Source organism: Centropristis striata, chromosome 2 (assembly GCF_030273125.1).
Source record: "Centropristis striata isolate RG_2023a ecotype Rhode Island chromosome 2, C.striata_1.0, whole genome shotgun sequence".
Classification (NCBI taxonomy): domain Eukaryota; kingdom Metazoa; phylum Chordata; class Actinopteri; order Perciformes; family Serranidae; genus Centropristis; species Centropristis striata.
The window spans coordinates 36,708,597-36,728,041 of record NC_081518.1 but is presented as its reverse complement, the minus strand read 5'-3'; the positions used below and the strand labels follow the sequence as shown (position 1 = coordinate 36,728,041).

General features: G+C 43.5%; 1 protein-coding gene across 4 annotated transcripts in view; it reads left to right on the top strand.

Moving 5' to 3' along the window:
- Positions 1–19,445, top strand: part of fto (FTO alpha-ketoglutarate dependent dioxygenase) — a 132,680-nt gene that overhangs the window by 3,407 nt on the left and 109,828 nt on the right. For all 4 annotated transcript variants that reach the window (XM_059350336.1, XM_059350328.1, XM_059350316.1 and 1 more), the window contains exons 2-3: positions 17,942–18,019; positions 18,211–19,246. In XM_059350336.1, coding sequence (XP_059206319.1) covers positions 17,942–18,019; positions 18,211–19,246 — 1,114 coding nt within the window. The remainder of the gene's footprint in view (positions 1–17,941; positions 18,020–18,210; positions 19,247–19,445) is intronic.

The following is a 19,445-nucleotide window of genomic DNA, read 5'->3' as shown; positions in this document are numbered from 1 at the left end:
TTCTTTCGGCCCAACTCTAGTGGACCTCCCACTTCCAGTTCTTATTTCTGCAATTAGAAAAGTGAGAACCGAAGAAAAGATTTTCTAAATTATTAATGGTATGCATTATGTGAACATGACCGAGAATGGTGTAGCCTGGGCCCATCATCATTACAAATGAATATTAGGGTCAGGTAGCACAGAGCACTCTGCCCAGGGCTTGTGACCTGTCATATCCTTGGCCCCTTTACTGGGCCCCAGTGTGCATTAGCATCCTCGGGCCATTGGAAGCGTGGCATCGTAGCATCAGTAGACCCCTATCGTCACCTCTGGCCTTGGCTAATCAAAGAGTTTACCTTAAGGGGGGCATTTAGCCCTGTTCGTTAGGGCCACTGCAGCAGCCATAAAGAAGTATTTATATATTTCCATCTGGAACAACCTGTCGTGGCTAGGGAAACTAGCTATTGATTCAGATATTTAGTCATTTCTTTCTGCGTGCGCCATCAATATTGTGCAAACATCCGTCCACACAAGGTTTGACCTCAGCCCCGGCCTCTATTTTTCGCTCCCATTGGAGTTCAATGATATACTATTCTGAAAAGTAAAATCAATGAATGAATATGAAGTGTTGGTGTGTAATATAGCGCAGGCCCAAGGCCCCAGGTCTTTCATTGATCTGCTATGTGAGCATTGGAGGGGGCTGATTAGTCTGCTGCTGAGCTTTACCTCTACATGTCTTTACCTTGTCTTGCCTATTTGATCTTTGGCTCATATATTTGGACTGATGTGTTTACAGATTAACTTGGTTGGTCTAATATACTAAAATGTAAAGCATTCATTTTCCTGCCCTGTTTGGGACAAGAATGTCAGAGATCAACTTATATATAAATCGATATGTAGATATGCATTGCATATTTCTAATGTGTGTATTTGAATTTAAGGAGTTGTGGGAGATTCTAAATTGACCTTAACCAAACCATTCACTGAGTATGTACAGCTAGTGATATTTAAACATAAGTGAGCTAAAATGATGCACCAACAAACTCTTTATTACCTATTGGGATGGTTCTCTGATGATGACATTGGTTATAAGCCATATAAGTGTTGGGTTAGCTTCTCATGATCAGAATGAGAAACCATGCGTGCCATTTCCTCACTTCCTACCACCTTTTTTTATTTATTTTTTTATAGCGGTTCGTGTTGAATGCATGACATTCTAGAGGTGTGTGATGTCTACATTTGGTTTGCATCTGGAAGGATATCAACTTTTACGGCCCCGCCTGCATTGTCTCAGGGTACATGGCTAAGATGGCCTGTTACGGACTCCCATATGTGCATGAGAGGACCTGTGATCTTACTAAACATATAAATGGAAAAACCAGAGATAGCCTTGGTGTGGCTTGGGGATTGAAAGCTATAGTGAGTCATACGGTTATTGAAAGGGGTGTCTGCAAAGGTTTCTTTTATGCAGCGGCTTCCATCTACTCAACTCTGACTAGTTGGCTACCTTATGTCATGAAGCAAGGTGTGAAGAGTTCTACCGAAAGCAAAAAACGGACATATAAACAAAGCAAAGTGGTCATGGACATCCAAATCACGTCTTATACCAAAGCAGTCAGGGTCCAAATTTAGCTCCTGCTTCTCTCCAAAAACAAGTAAAATCTATGTTAGTGAACTGAAAAAAAAGGTCAGCTGCCATTGATGTGTGTTCCTTAAACAGGCCAACCTCTCTCCAAGCTCTTAACCTAAAAGTTAAAATAAAGAGCACAGAGGAAGTGTGGCTAAAAGAAAATGTACCTTGAGGTAGCATTTTGCAGATAAAGAGGAGAGGAGAAATTAGCTTTTTTATGACAGCAATGCCAATAAAATGAGCCTCAGTTTTTTCGGCAGGTTCACGGACGAAAATACCTGCTAATTGTTTTTAATGACAGCTTTATGGTTGGTTGAAAAATATTTTTGTAATTTTTCAATTTACCAGCCATTGGCATATGGTAATTTTGGACCCTGCATGTAATCCTGATGCATGCAATCCTTTGATTTTGATGTAGCAACCCTAATTCTTCTCATTTTCACAAAAATCATATTGCAGCATGATTGTAGAAAACCATTTAGATATATTCTGCTAGTGACATACAACTTCAGGTGCCTATACTTGGGTATATTGCTGTGTTTAGCATTTACCACCAGAATGGCTTTCTCCTATGGAAGCAGTCACTAGGATTGTCCAAACAGCCCTTGACAGCTTACGTGTCTGACAGCCCCTACCGAGCACCTCATATTAGTGTTGAAGCATTAGCCACAGATGTCAGCGTATTCGCAAACAAGGCCACGATGTGGATCATGCAAACTGGCCAACCAGATCAGCCGTCAGATTCAATGAGATTACATTGAATGTGACCTGCCCAAGTAGGGTTCATCTGTCATGCATGTGTCCTGTCACAAGAGAGACATAGAATAATCAGTTCAATCAATAGATGGTGGTGGCTCATTGGACTGGTGCTGAATAAACATGGGAATGACCCTCTCAACTCATACACAGGCTCGAGTCTCCAGGGGGTTCATTAGCCACTCGAGGCTATGATCCGGCCGAGTCGTTATGTTCCATTTCTGTTTGTTTGGCATTCTGCTGATGTGTGTGAATGTGTGTGGGGTTTGTGTAGGTTGACAGGTGTAGGTGTGAGGTATGGCTGTCTTTGAATGCATGGTTGTGTGTCTGTACATACTCTTCTCTGTATGTGGGTGTGTGTTGTGGCAGCTCTTTGTGTGAATGCTAAGAGAACATAACACACGTGATACAAAAATAATAATTAATAAGCATGTTTATCATCATGGATATTGGAGAGATTAACAATGACAGAAATAATATTGCATCAGACTTATTCAGAGTCAATCTCTAACACAAAAATGTACAAAAAAGTAATAATCAATGCTATACCTCGGAATACTTCCTAGCTGCCCTGCTTGTTGCTAAATTTAGCTAACGCCAATAAAAATGGTTTCACAATGCAAAGCCACCTGCACAGGACAGAACAGTCTTCTGGCTGTTTATTTGTGAATTTATTTTCCTTTGTAATGACTCACCTTTCCAATAAATTAAAAGTGCCTACTGCTACGGTGTTGCCCAACATCTGGTTTTAATGGAAAGTCCAGAACCCTTCATTCACAAAAGCTGCAGGAGTCCAGGTTCACAAGGCACTGTAAATAGTAACTGTTAATTTGTACATCATAAGCCTTTTTCCATAAACATGAGCAATGAAAGTGTGTTAAAATACCTGGCGTTTAGCTTGTTGCTTTGTAGAGGCTGAACATACGAAGTGCCTCCTTTTAGCCGGTGCCAGGTTTTAGCATTGCAATTAGCTTAGCCAGCTGGAGGTACACTTGGCTTCCCCTGCTAACCACCATCAAACAATACCACAGGTAGTCTCTGCTTGTAAAAACAAACAATATGTTATTTTGTAATATAGTGCTGTGCTTTTTTATAGGAAAGGTATGATAGCAATGATTTTGGGGTTTTATATCGTATGTAAAGAAGCAAATACGTTGATGTTGCCAGATTAAAACTGCACAAAAGCATAACAAATACCTTAATCAAATTTCTGTCTAATAAGGCCTTAATCCTCATCCTGCCAACATATTTAAAATGCAACAGACTGGGGTACTTATCTACTACGGTAATCTACTGTTAGAAACAACCATCATAGCAACATTTCAATTTATTTTTTAAAACACCATTAGTTCTCTAATCAATGTCATCTGAAGAAAAAATAACAGATTATTACTATTTTAGGAAAAGTATATTTGCATATTGTATAAAATGAAAATGGAACACATAAGGAAATCTGTGTCTGTCCCATTCAAAACTAACTGAAAAGTAGCCCTACCCCCCTTATACTTTAAATTAGCACCCATGGCAAACTTTTTATCCATTTATTCTCTTTTATCTATTAAATCTGCATAGCTGCAAATTGGTTCATTTGACCAGGGACCCTGATACATGAGGATCTTTAACAAGCACTAATTAAAAACCTGATTCCAAAAAAGTTGGGAGACTGTGTAATAAACAGAATGCATGAAAGTCAGAGTGTACATTTACAAAAACAAACATTCATTAATTTGAATAAAAAATAAATTATCTTTGCACAGTTGAATATGTGTCTTAAAAGATGAGCTAATTATTGCATTCTGTTTTAGAAACGTTTAAGACAATGTCCCTTTTTTGGAATTGGTGTTGTAAAGCTATAAGATCGTTAAAAAAATGATATGAAGTCATTAGGAACAAAGTGGAATGACATAATAAAGCACTTGTGGTATAAGACACAAAGCATATCTCTGGGGTGTGCAGGGACCCCATTCGGTACGATGAGGGTTTTAAGTAACCACACCAACTTCCAGTCTGGAGTAGGTGTCCTGGTTATCCTGGATTTGCTTTCATGGAGCTTTTTGTACTGTTCGTTCCAGCATTTACTCTGCATCAAGTCTTTGAGAAGTGTCTCCTCACTTCAGGTGGTCTGTTCATGTCTCAGTGATTTTCCTCTGAGCCCCCCATGTGTTTTTTCTTCATCAGCCTAACTTTTCCTTGCATATGCGAAGGAGCCAACGACAGCTTGACTGGCATGCTGTCAGACAGGCGATGCCTTTCCAACGGTGGAGCATCAGCCCTTTCCTGTGAGCTTGTATGTGTGTTGATCTATGTGTGTGTGTGTCGAAAAGTGGGGGTATTGTCAGGACGTGACCGGCACACTTTGCATGTTCTTCTCGAGACAGGTGCTCCTGGGCGAGCACTGGTGCATGACAGTTGCCTTTCATCGCTGTCTTCTCTACACTTAACCCCTGACCGGCCCTCCCTCCTTCCTCTTCCTCCTCATCCTCTTCTCCTCTCTCCTCCCACGTCTTTCCTCCACGTCTGACCTCTTCTCACGGCACTTCCCCCGGCCGTCCTGAGTGATGGACTGCGAAGGCTGGTGGGCGGGTTGCGCTTTGAATGTGGTGGTGTGGTGCGGCAGGCTTGTCACAAGCCTAACACTGTCAGGCCCAGAAAGCCAGCTGTCCAGACTGAACCGCACACACACACACACACACACACACACACACACACACATGCACACATGCACGCTTACACTCACACCACAACTTTTTGTTCAACAGTCCGTAATTCCATCCACCGGCGCTGTCAAGCACTTGATCAAACGTGCATAAAGAAAGGAGCCCCTTGGCTGAATCCCATCTTCTCTCTTCCTATCATAATGTAGGCAGATTTTCCCTCCTCTGCCTGTTTCTTTGGCTCTGTTTATTCAGATGAGCCTGACTGGGGGGCAGCGGGTCACATCCACTTGCCTGGCTAAAACGGTCCTGAATTGAGGGTTGTCTCCAGTGAGATGGAGAGAGAAAAAACACAAGGAGGGGTTAGGAAGGGCTGCTGAGCGGTCATGTCAGGGCTGTTTTCCAGGCTGTTTGTGTGTGTGTGTGTGCGTGTGCCATGGCAGGGGTAGGGGTGAGGGAGTTTGAGGGTTCAGTTGTCAACCCCTGTGTCATGCTTGCCCTGGCCCTGTTATGTAGAGGGCATCCACTGTCATTTGTTGCGGGACTGTTTGAAGTGGAGTGAGCCACAGAAGCATAAAAAACACACTGTGAGCTCTCAGGTGCCGTCAAGTAACACACATTCATTTAAAAGTACAAACTCACACTCTGCAGGAACTAATCCCTTAATAATTTGACACCTCAAAGTTTGTGCCTTATCTATTTTTTTTTTCTTTAAAAGATTTGTTTTAGGGTTGGCCTTTTAATCTCCGCCATACTTGTGTTTATTCACGATGAAGGCTGATCCAGATGTTTTCTATAGGGTGTACTTCATTTTATGTTGTTTTCCCTTTTATTCTTTGAGCTTCATCATGTTAAGTGAAGTAGGTGGATTAAAGTCATGCCAACTTTGGAAAGACATAAACTATGCGAGTTAATAGTCATTCTGTACTTCCAAGTTTTTTGAAGTTTATCCCTGTATGTGTGTGCGCATCTGTGTTTGTCAGTGTAGGTGTGTGTTTCATCTGACATACATCTCCCACATTCTCTCCACTCTGGAAAAACAGCGATGGTTAAGACTCCTTAAACTTGTTGTCGGAGTGTCAGCGAAGACACGAGCACAGCGCGCACCATGAGCTTAATCCAACAACAGCCCGTCTGCCGTACTGTACACCCGCTATCTGCCAGCGAGTGGACCCCTTCCTCACAGCCATTGTCATATATAGGGGGCATTGTCACATATGAGATGGACTCATGTAAATGTGGTGACAGGCTACTGTCTCGGCTGACTGACAGCACAGAGGGATTGGGCTAATCTGAGTGACTGATTCGAGGCGCGCGGCGGCTCAGTTGTCCCCATAACTCCTGAGAAATAGACAGCTTCGGCGGAGTTATCTGTGTTTGTAAGTCCTTCTGCTGCGCTGGGATGACAATAGGGATTAGTGCCAAGGTTCTTTAAACTGTTTTTTTTATTTTATTTTTGGGAGGGGGGGGAAGGGGGCCTCTTATCGGCGTCTCGGCAGGATGCTGCCGCAGCCAGTTTTCCTTGACTGTCAATTAAAGAGGGGATCATTAACTTCAAGGGTATAAATGTTCTAACACTGGTATTACGTTGGGAAGCTAAGTCGCTGACAGATGTTCCAACTTTAATTCTCCACTTGTTTTTTTGTCCTTTAATTAATTTATGTATCACTATTCGGGTTTTAAATATTTTTTCCCCCTGTCTGCTCTTTGTTAGCCTGTAATCTCAGTTACCATGGTAGTCACAAAGACGATTGGGCCTTGTCACTCGCCTGTGTTTCTTATGAGGTTCAATCGGCTAATGTATTCAATATCACCCAAACTGAAAGGTAAACAGTATCTAATGGCGCGTGTATTCCTGCACTGCCTCAGTGCAGCCTGGAGGCGCTGGGCGAGAGGAGAACAGCATGTCTGCCTCTAGTTCTCCAGGCTTTTTCAGGAGGACCCAACTACTTACAATGGTGCTTGATAAAAACAAAACGAGCGCAGCTTGTATCTCTGTACATGTGTGGGTTTTTTCAGGAGGTAAACAAAAGCAGTGTAGTACTTTTGGGATTTTTTTCTTTTGGAAGCTTTGTTGGCGGTTGTGAAGCACGATCGTGACAGCTGTGGTTTAGATTTTCCTCAGAGTGGAAGTACAGACGTAGAGCTGCGACTGGGTACAGTAAGGTGTGTACTGTAGGTAGCCACATAGAGAAAGAAAGAAAACAAGAGGAGGAGAGACGTTCAGGGGAGTGGGAGAGAGATAGGCGACAGAGACTGCTAATGGGCAAACTCTCTTCATCCACTGCCACTGCCATCACCACCACCACCCTGTTCTCTCATGACAGCTCTTTTCCTTTGTTCTCCCCCTCGGCCCACTCTCTGCCGGGGATTCGTGACAAGTTTTCGCGGGCTGATCAAACGCTGCGGTGACACCTGATTAGGATATAGTGCGTGTTTACAGCCGTGCATGGCGAGGGGCCTCCCCCCCTCCTTCTCAGACAACAAGGGAGACTTCACCTTGACTAATTAAATTTGCACCTGCAATGCCAGCTGTGACAGTCACTGGAGGGCTGCATTTATTTATGTCACTCTATACATACTTCCTGTGACGTTCATGGAGGCTGAGTTTGCAGTAGCTCCTGTGTTTACCCACTGTGTGTTTTTTTTATTTATTTTAATTCCTGTGTGTAATATAATGGCTTTCCAAACTGCTCTTGACTTGCATATTTTGGTGACATTATTTTTAAATGTTTTCCAATAAATGTCTGGCACTTTTTGCACAAACATTCCCTCTCCTTTAAAATAACAAAATGAAATGCAAAGTTCATTTCGGGACAGCAGGTGGCACAACTTTCAATTTGCATGCATTTAGTATTTCTATTGAAAATATTAAAACTTGTTGATCAATTTAATGTAGTATCAAATGGTGCTAATGGTAGCTATTTGATTAGGGTCAGTTCTGCGTGCTAACTAAAGCAAATTGAATTCTATGTTATCACTTGTGAGATCTAATTTCGCAAGGGTTTTGAACCCTTGTTTAAAATAATGTGATTTGTGTGTTCCTCCTTGCTCTGTGTGTGTGTATTTAATCATAGATTAATGTGCGTACATATGTGCGCTTGTACATGATCTGCCTTTCAGAGCGTGTGTGTGTGTGTATCTATCTAAATCAGTGTTGAGAGTGTAAAAGGCCACAGCTGAAGTGAGCAGGACATCAGTCACCCAGTAGCAGAAGACAGGGCGTGGTAATTTGTGGCTCTCCCCCCCTTTTTCTCACTCACTCTCTCTCCGCAACCTCTCTCCCACCCCCCACCCATCCTGCCTCCCCAGCCTCAAATTGACCAGGCTCGACTGCTGGTCATGCTGTATTACATGGGTTAGATGAAGTAATTATTTCTAGGCCACTGACTACAAGCAAGATTAATAGTTTTTGAAACGGCCATAATGGAGGGCTGACCCGCCGTGACATAAGCATTATTTCAAGCTCACCTCCACTCTCATCCCTCTCACCTCTGGGCACTGGCAGAGTGTGATTTATACCTGGGTTAATGAGGGGAGGGGACCTAGGAGCCCAGGTCCAACCAGCATACCAGTGCAGTGTCACAGTCCCGCTCCCCCAACTGAACAGACAGCGGGGTCACTTGAAGAAGGCTGGGTTTTTACTTGATTGGGATTCGGGAAACAAGATGTAATGCGATTAATTATTATGTGATAATTATGTGATTGACATAATTTTTGAAGCCAGTTTTTTGTAGTCTTACTAACTTGAGTGTTGGTGTTTGCTGATATGTCCTTGAAAGAATGAACCAATATGTTACTAATATCCAGTCCCTCTGTCCTGGGTCGCTTCATCTGTCCACCCCCCCACCCTGATGCTCTGGAGCCTTTAGGACCAGAGTAGCTGGGAAGCTGTCACTAGGTGGCACTTGGACATCATGTTATCAGATGCTCTCTCCCCTTCACCCCATCCCACCTCCTCTTCCCCTCCCTCCTTTCTTGCCTCCCTCACTTCCTCCCTTCCCTCTGTGCTAAGTACACCTCAGATGTCAGGGTGTTTTATTTTTATTGGATGAGGGCAGTGTGTAATGCATTCACCTCCGTTCCTGCCAGCTGTTAAATGCCCCAGAACATGGTCTGGCCAGGCTCCGCCCCGTTAACCCCTCTGATTGGCTGTAATAATTAGCAGAAGTGAACAGTAACTATGGCGCCTTAGCGAGGGTTTGGGACAGCTTGCGACTCCCTGATACGTACGTGACAGAATGGTCCGTCCTGCTCGGGCTTTAGCGACTTGGGTCTGGCCCAACCTGGCTGCATCCCATCCGACTTGAGTGCATGTGTGTATTTTAAGCTTTAATATTAACCCTCAACTTAAACACATGCATGCAGTGTGGCACCAGCAATTACATTTTCAAATGGCTGGGTTTGTAAACCTCCAGAATGTTAATCTGTCACCATTCAAGCTACTGGGAAGAGTGAAAAGAGGATTAAGCTATTCAATTCCTGGTAGAATATTTTCCTTTGTTCAGAATGAGTGAAGGAAAAATAAATAAAGAAATGAGGTGGCTTCTCAAGCAAGACAAGTGCCGTCTGCTATACTTCAGGATTTGGCTAATGCCATTATAGCAAATTTATCTACTTCAGGATTCCAGGAAGACAGGCTGACGGCCGTGTAAACAGCCACAAATTATATCCGGACCTTAATTTAATATTAATCTGAGGTCACATCATAATGCCAGTTTATCTGGGTCAAATACTACAAGAGATAGAATTAGACCTGTCCTAGATGTTCAGTCCACATCTGTTTTTATGCCGTATGTTTTTCTCATGGCTTAGGTGATTGTCACCATTTAAACACTCACTGCTCTAGCTTGTTAATAATGCTTTTTTAAAAATCAGTTCCAACGAATAGGCCTCCACAAATAATACAAGAGTCTGGATGTCTTCAGAATAAATATGATATAGTTGATAGCAGGAAAGTAGAACAACTAAACAGATATTGATGGATAGGGAACATTGAAGCAGACATGATCCTCTCTATTTTGATTTGTTGTATGATCTTCTGCTGTTTTTTCCCTCATTTTATGTGCTGTGTGTGATTGTGACATACATCTGAGTTGATAGTAAAATATCCTTGAAGTGTTTTGTCAAGCAACATATTTTATCAAATCATATGTTTAGTTAAAGGTTATAATATACCACATGATAATTGTCACAGCTGTCAGCCGATCCCACGGCGTACCCCTGCCTCAGCCCCTCGTTTACCCTTGACTTGCAGCCCCTCTGGTCGGATTGCACATCATCTTTATCCCAGATGAAGTACCAGACTCGGTGGTGTCAGAATATGATCTAATATGGAGCCGAAAGGACACAGAGCTGGGAAATCATCGTCATTTGAAGAGGTTGCTTGTCACATGATGGGTTTGATCAACCCGTGCCGTGGTACACAGAGCTGGGTCTTTGCGCAATCTAACAGTGGTACTGGATTAGAGACACAAGCCACTTCTACTGTGATCAGTCACTCACACACGGAGACACGCGGCAGGACTGAAATCCTCCTTGCACACTTCATCCACATCATGTACAGGCTTCTTCGTCAAGCCTACTGTATGGAAATGAGGAACGCCACTGTTGACAATGATGCCACTTTTTTCTCTTTTTTTATGGTTTTTTTCATGCTTCATTCTTTAGCAGTGGTGGTGTATATAGCTGCAGCATTATGGCTAACAGTGAGATACAGTACCGGGGTGTATCGCTGCCTGACCTGCCTGAATGCTACTGATCTGTGACATGTTGAGACAATGGCAGTGTGTGTGAAGAGTCTGGCTCTACACCCCTCAGACACTGTGTTTGGCTAAGTGCTATTGAATTGTTTATTGTCACAAATCACAAACCTTTCAATGACCAGGTGCGACCACCGTGCACCCACTCATCCATCCATCCATCCATCCATCCATCTGCTCTGCCTTGAGCGATGTGTTGGTCTGCTGGGCTCTGAGGAGCGTAACGTCAGCCTCCAGAGCTGGGAATTTTAAACGCTCCACCTGCTTATCGATCTCTTCTGCCCCGCTGAGCCGGCCAAGCGCCCGGCCAGCAGAGAGAGAGAGAGAAAAGTGAAGGCGAGAGGCAGAGAGGAAGGGCAATCTGGTGGCCTCAGTCCTCGGGTACTCAGGTCTGTCCTTGACACTGCCTGTGGGACAGGCCTGGAGGACGCCTCTTGTCCTCCCTGTAAGCTCTGCATCTAGCCCCTACAGCTAGCCAGCCCTCCCCTTGGGCCAAGCTGCACTTTGCACAGCTATATTGATTTTTTTGGAGGGGCAGGAAAAGTGTGGCTGGGTGGTGAGAGCGAATGAGAGAGGGAGGGGGAAGTGGAGAAATTGAGGGAGCTTTCTAAAGCACTGACTTCTCCTTGACTGCACCTCGAGACGCGACAACCCTGTTAGAACAACTCAGTGGCCCTGGTGCCCTGCTGGAAACTGCTAATCAAAGTCTTTCAATCAACTCTCTCCTCTCTTCTTTTCCCTCCCTCCCTCCATCCCTCTCCCTTCCTCCATCCCTCTCCCTTCCTCATTTTCTCACTCTTTCCCCTGACTTACCCCTTGCAGAACTGGCCCCTGCCTGAATACCAAGGGACTGCGTCTGCATTAAAACCGGCCATTCCACATGGAAAATAGCTGACCTCATGAAAGCATGTTGTAATTTGAAGGTGAAAACTAAAAAGCTTTTCCCGATCGACATAATCTTAATGGAAACATTATGGCCTGGCCGCAAACTAACAATTAAGGCAAAATGGCAAATGGCCCTTGCATATCGGTGGCGGTAGCCAAGAGTTCATATGGCTCTTGTGACGACAAGGCTGCTAGTTTGAATCCTGCACTGGGTGTAGAGATTTGACCCCAAGTTCCTCCAGCCAAGCACGAAGAAACTTTTTATTGTCCACCAGAAATCCTTAGATCTTTAGACTTGACTGATTCTTTGTGTGAAATTGTGTAACTATGCGAGTGTGAAGCTGCTAGTATGTTTCTGATAAAGAGCATGCTCAGTCAATCTCTGCCGGATAAATAAAAAGGTTATGTAAGGCATACATCGACAGATCTCTTAAATCGCCCTTCTCTCTTTCTCTTCTTCCCCTCTCTTCTTCTCTCCAGATTTGACACTTGCTAAAGGTCACAGAAACATCTTTCTTTCCCCTTTGAGGTGTAGATAAGTGTGAAATAGATGTTGACACCACAGACACATTGAAAAGCACTTAAACAGAGTGGCCATGTGCCAACCTGTCTGTGCTTGGCTTTGTGCATTTGTAAATACTTTTGAATGATTGATCTGGAAACCTGGGTCTCTCTGTAAGCCTGTCAGGTGCTGTGAGAGAGATCAAAAAACAGATGAAGTCCAGTACCCTTTATTTCCCTTCATCTCTTCTTCTCTCACACGCATGCACACAAAGTCTTCAGAATTACACGTACCCTGGGATGACTGGAAGAGTAGCTTTAAGTAAGTGTGTGTGTGTGTGTGTGTGTGTGTGTGTGTGTGTGTGTGTGTGAAAGTGCACACATGGCTCGCAAAGAGAGAATCTGACAGGACTTTTGATGTTTAGTTGAAATGGCACACCGGATGTGTGTTAGTGTACCTTATCTCGCACGTGTGACATTTTTCAAATGTGACCGACTGTGTGCGAATGTAATTAATGACTGGCAGTGGTCCCCCACAGCTCTGGTAATGTGCTTAGATCAGTGTTATAAACAGGGTGTGAAAGGTCTGCCCAGCGCCAGCCCTTTAAATGACTGGCCTCTTGTTCAGGTAGATGGATGGAAATGTTCTAATATTAATGATCACGTCCCCCGCCGACCTGTCGCGAGGTGAAATGAGCGACGCAGCCTTCAGCCTCCAACAACAATTAACAGGCCAGAGCTGGCCCGTCTGCCATTTGTCATCACGTACCCCACCTGGGGACCCCCACCGAACACATGCTGAACGTGTCTGTCAATATATACAGAATGCTCACTTCATTGATTTGAAAAAAGAAGCAGTGGTTACAGCATAGCATTATGAACAGTTATTTCTGGGTACATTTGTATGCCACTGTGCTGGTGACAGCTGTAGCTGGAAGCATTATGTTGTCAGAGTGTCTGTTTGTCTGTCCATCCCATTCTCATGAACATGATTTCTCAGAAACACCTAGAGGGAATTCCTAAAACGTCAACTTGGACTCAAGGGTGCACTAGATTTTGTTGGTCAAAGGTCACTGTGACTTCATATTAGTGCCATTCTCATGACCATATCTGCAGAAGACTTTAAGAGAATTTCTTCAAATTTGGCACAAACTTAAAGAGGAACCAAATTGATTTTTGACGTCAAAGGTCAAGTTCACTGTGACCTCCCAATATCATTTTTTTTGCCATGAATAAAGAGTTCAAATGCTGATTATGACAACCTTTTAGATAAAGTGATGACGTTTTGTATCCATAAGTTTAAAGGTCAACTGCACTGTGACATTTTAATGTTCTACAAAATAGTTTTTGGGTCCTTATTTAACATTATGAACCATACTGAAGTGGTGTCTACCCTGAAACTGTGCTGATTGTATAGATATCTGTACTGAGATGTTAAAGATGTTTGTGAAGAATCCAGCTTTTCAATGTGTGGCTTCTTTATATTTGAAGTATTGTCTACTGTCATGTCTACATGAGTCTGGACAGACATGGATGTCAACGACAACTTGGCTTGTAGGCAGAGGCAAACAACCGCTCTTCTAATTCTAAATGAAAACAGAACAAAACAAGATTCTGAATTTGATTAATTTAATGTGGCCCTCATGTAACTGCAATATGTGTCTATATGAGAAACATGCTGAGGATTATGTTCTTAATAACGGACATTAAAATTAGATCTGGTTTATTTGCATGAGCCTGGATGGACGACCTTGCATTTAATGTGATTTGTGAATGTAGGCTAGACCTACATGTCAAAATAAATCTTTAAATACATCTCAGGATAATACAGATTATCCAGAAAAAAATTGATCAACATGAAAGTAGCTGAAAGCCAACTGTTTTTAGATGTTACTGGCAACATCCTCCTGATTGACCTCTGGCTCTCACAGTCCAATTCATATTCATGGACTGGTCCTGAGTGGAGTGCAGTGGAGACATGGAGTTACACATTACCGACGCCCTCGCTCTGAGGTCAACTCTCACACATTCCAGTTAGCCATTGACCAGTCTGCCCAGTTAGCCAACACACTGAGTCACCAAACGTCTATTTGGTATTCTAAAAATAAATGAATGCCACAAGTTGCTGTAAACAAAATGTCAGAAGTGAGAATTAGTTAATATTTGCCTTGAATGTTTTTTTAAGCATGGCATGCATGAAATTAAGGAACATAATGTGCCATTCCTGACATTGTAACTAGTTTTCTAAACAGTAAAACTCAAAAAAAGTGGGACCTCTTTGCATGTATGTGTGCTTGTGTAGGTACTTGTGTTTGGTGGCACCCAGGTGCTGTGTTATCTCACCATAGTTCAAGTTAGTTGCATACTCTGCAGATGAGGTAGACCTGGAACTATGGAGACCTTTATGGAACAAACTTGACTCCCGTTGAGTTCTGATTCATCCTGCTCACCATGTGTATGTTTTTCCTCAGAGTTTTTCTAAGTTCAAAGCTAAATCCAAGGCTCCTCCTTTATTTCTTTCACTGCGTCATGCAAACACAAATGTTCTGGTGGGGCAGGAACTCCCTGCCCTTCTCTACGCCCTGTGTCGCTTCACACAAGCTCCCGACATTCTGCGATCCGGTGCCAAACGGACAGGGGCGGAAGTGCCTTTGATGTACACGGATAGTCTGTCTGTTTGAGTCCGACGTTTTACAGCCGACTTGTCAAAACTGTTGATTCACCATCACTTTTGCAGAAGAGGACCAGTTCTGAAATGGATGTCACACAAGTACCAATGGCTTGCTGTTTCAACACGGAGCTCTATTACACAGCTATCTCTCATCACGTCATCCCATGGGCTGCACAAGGACAGTTTGAGGTCCAAACTTTTCAACTTTTCTGTCCGTCTGAGGTGCTGGCATTGAAGGAGAAAGTGCTGTCCTCCTTTGGTTGAAGGTCTTGAAGTAAATATAGACATCAGCCAAGAATGAATGAAACATTTCTAATCAAAAAGTGTGTACTGGAAAGCACAAGAAATGCTTTTCACATGTGGTCGCAATACAAGCCATCTTCAGCTCTTACTCTACATTGCAGCTTTTATCAACAGTTTATAATGCATCAGCCAAATCTAGACAAGTCCAGTGGGACTCATGTGTCCTCCTTAAGCAGTCGTATCACATACAGTACGTTCCAATGCACCCTCTGGGGCAGACACAAGTTAGACTGGAAGTGTTTTTATCCCCGCAGCGGCGGAGTTATCTGGCTCTTTTGAGCTATTGATGCTAAGCGCTGGACATTAATCTACTCTGCAAAGAACGCTTTGAAGAAAGTGTCCGTTGAAGTGTCACAGATGGGAAATAAATTAAATTAATAAATATATCGTACACAGTTTGATATCTCTTATAGGCCAAGATCAAAGAAAACCAATTGAGTTCTATTCTACCTAATATGTTTTTCTGTGATAAACAGTCCGGCTGAGGGAATAATCCCATCAAGGAAGAGAGAGATTAAAAAAAGAAAAAAAAAAGCATCAGATATATCACTCAGCGCAGACTGTTGGCACGGCTACCGTGAAGCATCCGTGTTATTATGGGATTGGTAATCTCGTTTCCTGGGTCTGAGTGGAAACGCAGACCTTTTTTTTGCGCCTCGTGGCTTTTCCTTTTAGAATCAGGTGCAGACACAGAGACAGGAAGACAGACACAGCGGTCCTCTGATACTGAGAGAGTCCATCTGCTTCAGAGGGCTCCGGTAACTTCTTGTCTTTCCTTTTTTCTGTGGAATTTCTGAGCAGCTTGATGTTTTTGACATGTGTGTGACAGCCCTGGTTGTGTGCGATTGGCGTTGAGGCATCATGCCTGCTACCCCGGGCTGTGCGTTTTTTAGGAATGAGCATGTATGTGTGTATTATCTACTGGAGCCTTACACACACACTTACAGTATAAAGGCACATTTGTGTACACAGTGGTGTTGTGCGCACTGTGACTAAAGCAGACTGTAAGGATTTTACTTATGTGCACACACCTCTACAGTAGATGCAAGCCAGGATATGGATATGTACAGACTCACAGCAGCATGCAGATAAACACACACACACACACACACACACACACACACACAGACACACACGAATGCATACACATACATACAACACTAGCCCAGAGCCTCACCTTGATATCTTCAGCTTCTGTCATGAGTTCGAATTTGACACCAATGAATGTGTGTCAGGTTGTCAATTTCTTCCAACAGCCTTTGAATGCAGTCTGGCCATGAATAGTGCATGTTGTTTTGTTTTTTAGATTCCAACTGTCTGCAAGTCTGTTTTTGTTTGTTCCAGAATAACTTGGAAGGCCTGTACACTCATGTGCATCCTTTAAGAAAACTTTCAGCAGGTGTTGTGTTGTTTAGCCTAAGGTAAAGATTCATCCCTGAAGGTAAATTCACCAAACTGCTTCTGATCTGATGCCCTCCCATTTCTCTCGCAGCCTTTATCCGGATCGGTTTTTCCTCCCTCCTGTCTTTAATGCACATACTTTCACCGCTTGCCCTCTTTTTGATCCAACCACCCTTTAGAGTCAGGACACACATCTTTTAATACCTGCACTTTAATTTTATTAACAGGACATTTTATTTCACTCTAAAAGTCAGGACATGTTTTGGCAGCCGGTAGTGTGCCACATGAGGTCTTTGGCATTATTAGGGCAGAAGAAATGTGAGACGCCTGTTGTAAATGTCTCGGAAATATACACAGGGTCAGTTGATGCACTAGCCATTCATGCAAAACTTTTAAAGATGTAAAAAGACAGTGGCATGTCGGTGACATTTCTCCTGCCCCTGCTGCTGAGACACCATGCAGAGGCTGTGTGTGTGTGCACCTGTGGCGAATGAGTATGAGCCCACATACGCACACAGATACAACCCACACATACCTCCGCATAAGCACATACGGGAGGCAGGGTGGGGAAACAGTTGTGAAATTTATTTGGGCATATAGTTTTTATACCAGTTGCCATTGGATTTACAGGTCGGAATGGAATGCATCCCAATGAAAAGTACTTTGATCCCTCCACCAGGTTGACATTTTTATTGAAGGAGCTCTGTATGGCACAGGGCATCTTTTATAAGGTTGTGAGGAACCCCACGGCAGCCTTCACAAAATCATAAAAATGTGAGACGTCAATGAAAACTACCAGGTTCCAGTGCTACCTCAGCCAGTTTTGTTAAGATTAATTTATTAATTTAACCCCAAATAACTGGTGATTCAGTTCAAGCTCTTGATTTGATTTGATTTGATAATTCCGAGTTTTTAAAATTTTCCTAAATCATGTATTTTAGCTGTGCACAAAATCATTCACAGTAGTGTTGTTTTTTCATTATAAAAACACATTTTATCTGTTTTTGCAAATTAATATAATTTACAGCAAGGCAAAGTACGATGGTACCAAACACCAAATTCATCTAGATTGATAGATAGCACTACACATCAGAGAAAAAACATGTATTTTTGATTTTATGGTGAACTGTCCCTTTAAGTACAGTTAAAGGGACAGTTCCTTTAACTGTACTTATAACTGTACCTATAGTAGTTTCCATCACTTCAGTCATGCTGTACAGTTTGCATTGTCTCTGCAAGTTCCCAAAAGACATACACTAAATATATATTTGAATTGAAGTATTATTATATTATTGATAACTTAGACACCACAGAGAGTATTTAAAAAAATACACAAGAGATATTTGCAGAAGGTTCTTGCTGATACTTATCAACCTATTTTACTTGATGTGTTCCACAGAGGCGAAAGCTACTGCAGGAGTTGGGAGACCAGAAGATTCCCTTTCTGGGACCCTCAGATCGGGGCTATCAGCAACTGGTGAGCCAGCCAAACTTCCCCATAATGCTGCTACTGCAGAAACCTTGACTTTATTAGCCCTGTATTTTCTTGTATTAAACTCAAGATCTGAGAGACAGAAACATGTTTGGAAGATACGATTGTAATTTAGTTTTCTTATTATGTTTTTGTATGTCATTATGATCCTGTTAAAATTGTCTTGTGTTTCCAAGTGGGACTCCAGTTACTCCGGCCTGGTTCTGAGGAGATCCTGCTCGCTGCCCGTTGAGCTCCATGGCCGGGTGCAGGCAGCTCTGCTCACTCTGAGAAGTAAGGGCTGCCTCCTGAGGGATTTGGTCCGCGTCCGTGACCGAGATGTATTCACCGCGGTTTCCCGGGCTCTGCTGGGTGAGCCGGGCCACACCTATCGTTATCTAGACACACGGCTCTTTGCCATCCCCTGGCACAGTGAGGACTTGGAGGTCAAAGGACAAAACTGTTGTGACCCTGACTTGAGGGCTGCATGCAAGGCATTGTGCGAGCTTAACACCTACTTCTGCTCTGATGTGTCTCAGCTGAAGGAAGGAGACAGGCTGACACAATGTGCGAAGGGGGATGCAGAAACCAAACAGGGTGAAGAGGGCGAAACAGGCTCTAAACACAGCGAAGACTCCAAGAACAGTGAAGGAGGGGACTCAGAGTCCCGACAAAGTGAAGAGGGGGACACAGAGTCCAAGCACAGTGAGGAGTGGGACATTGAGTCGAAACACAGTGAAGAAGGTTGCTCTGGGGCAAAACAAGAAGGAGAATGGGAGACAGAGTCCAGACACAGCAGCGAGGAGGGGGAGTCCTCCCAGGTCAAACCAAGTGACGTGGGCGTCACAGGGGGGTCAGAACACAGTGAAGGGAAACTTCCTGGCTGGGCGCCTAAGGCCTTCCCTGCTGCAGAGAATAAACCTGCGGGACTAGGGGCCCAGGAGAAACCTGTGGCCCAACTTAAGCACAGCTTGTCAGATTACCACATTGAGGACAGGGATAAACAGGAAAGTGGGCAGGGGTGTTCCCAACCGAGTCCTCCGCAGGTATGCACCGGTCCGGTCAAGTTCAATGTCACCTTACTCAACTACATGGACCCGGCAGCTATGAGCCAACTCAAAGAGGAGCCTTACTATGGCATGGGGAAAATGGCGGTAGGGTGGCACCACGATGAGAACCTCATCAGTCATTCGCCAGTGGCTGTTTACAGCCACAGCTGTCACGATGAGAAAGGTAAGGGTCAGAGTTTAAAAAAAAAGCTTGTTATGATCACGCTAATTGGATAACAGTAATTGAGATGTGTAGATTTATTCACTTAAATCCAAAGTATGTCACGATAGTCTTTCGCATGTTGTGTCTGTAATTAAGATTCTCTTTCACTTCAATATCCCATCAACTTATCTCAGTTGCTTTATGGTGGATCAGATACAGC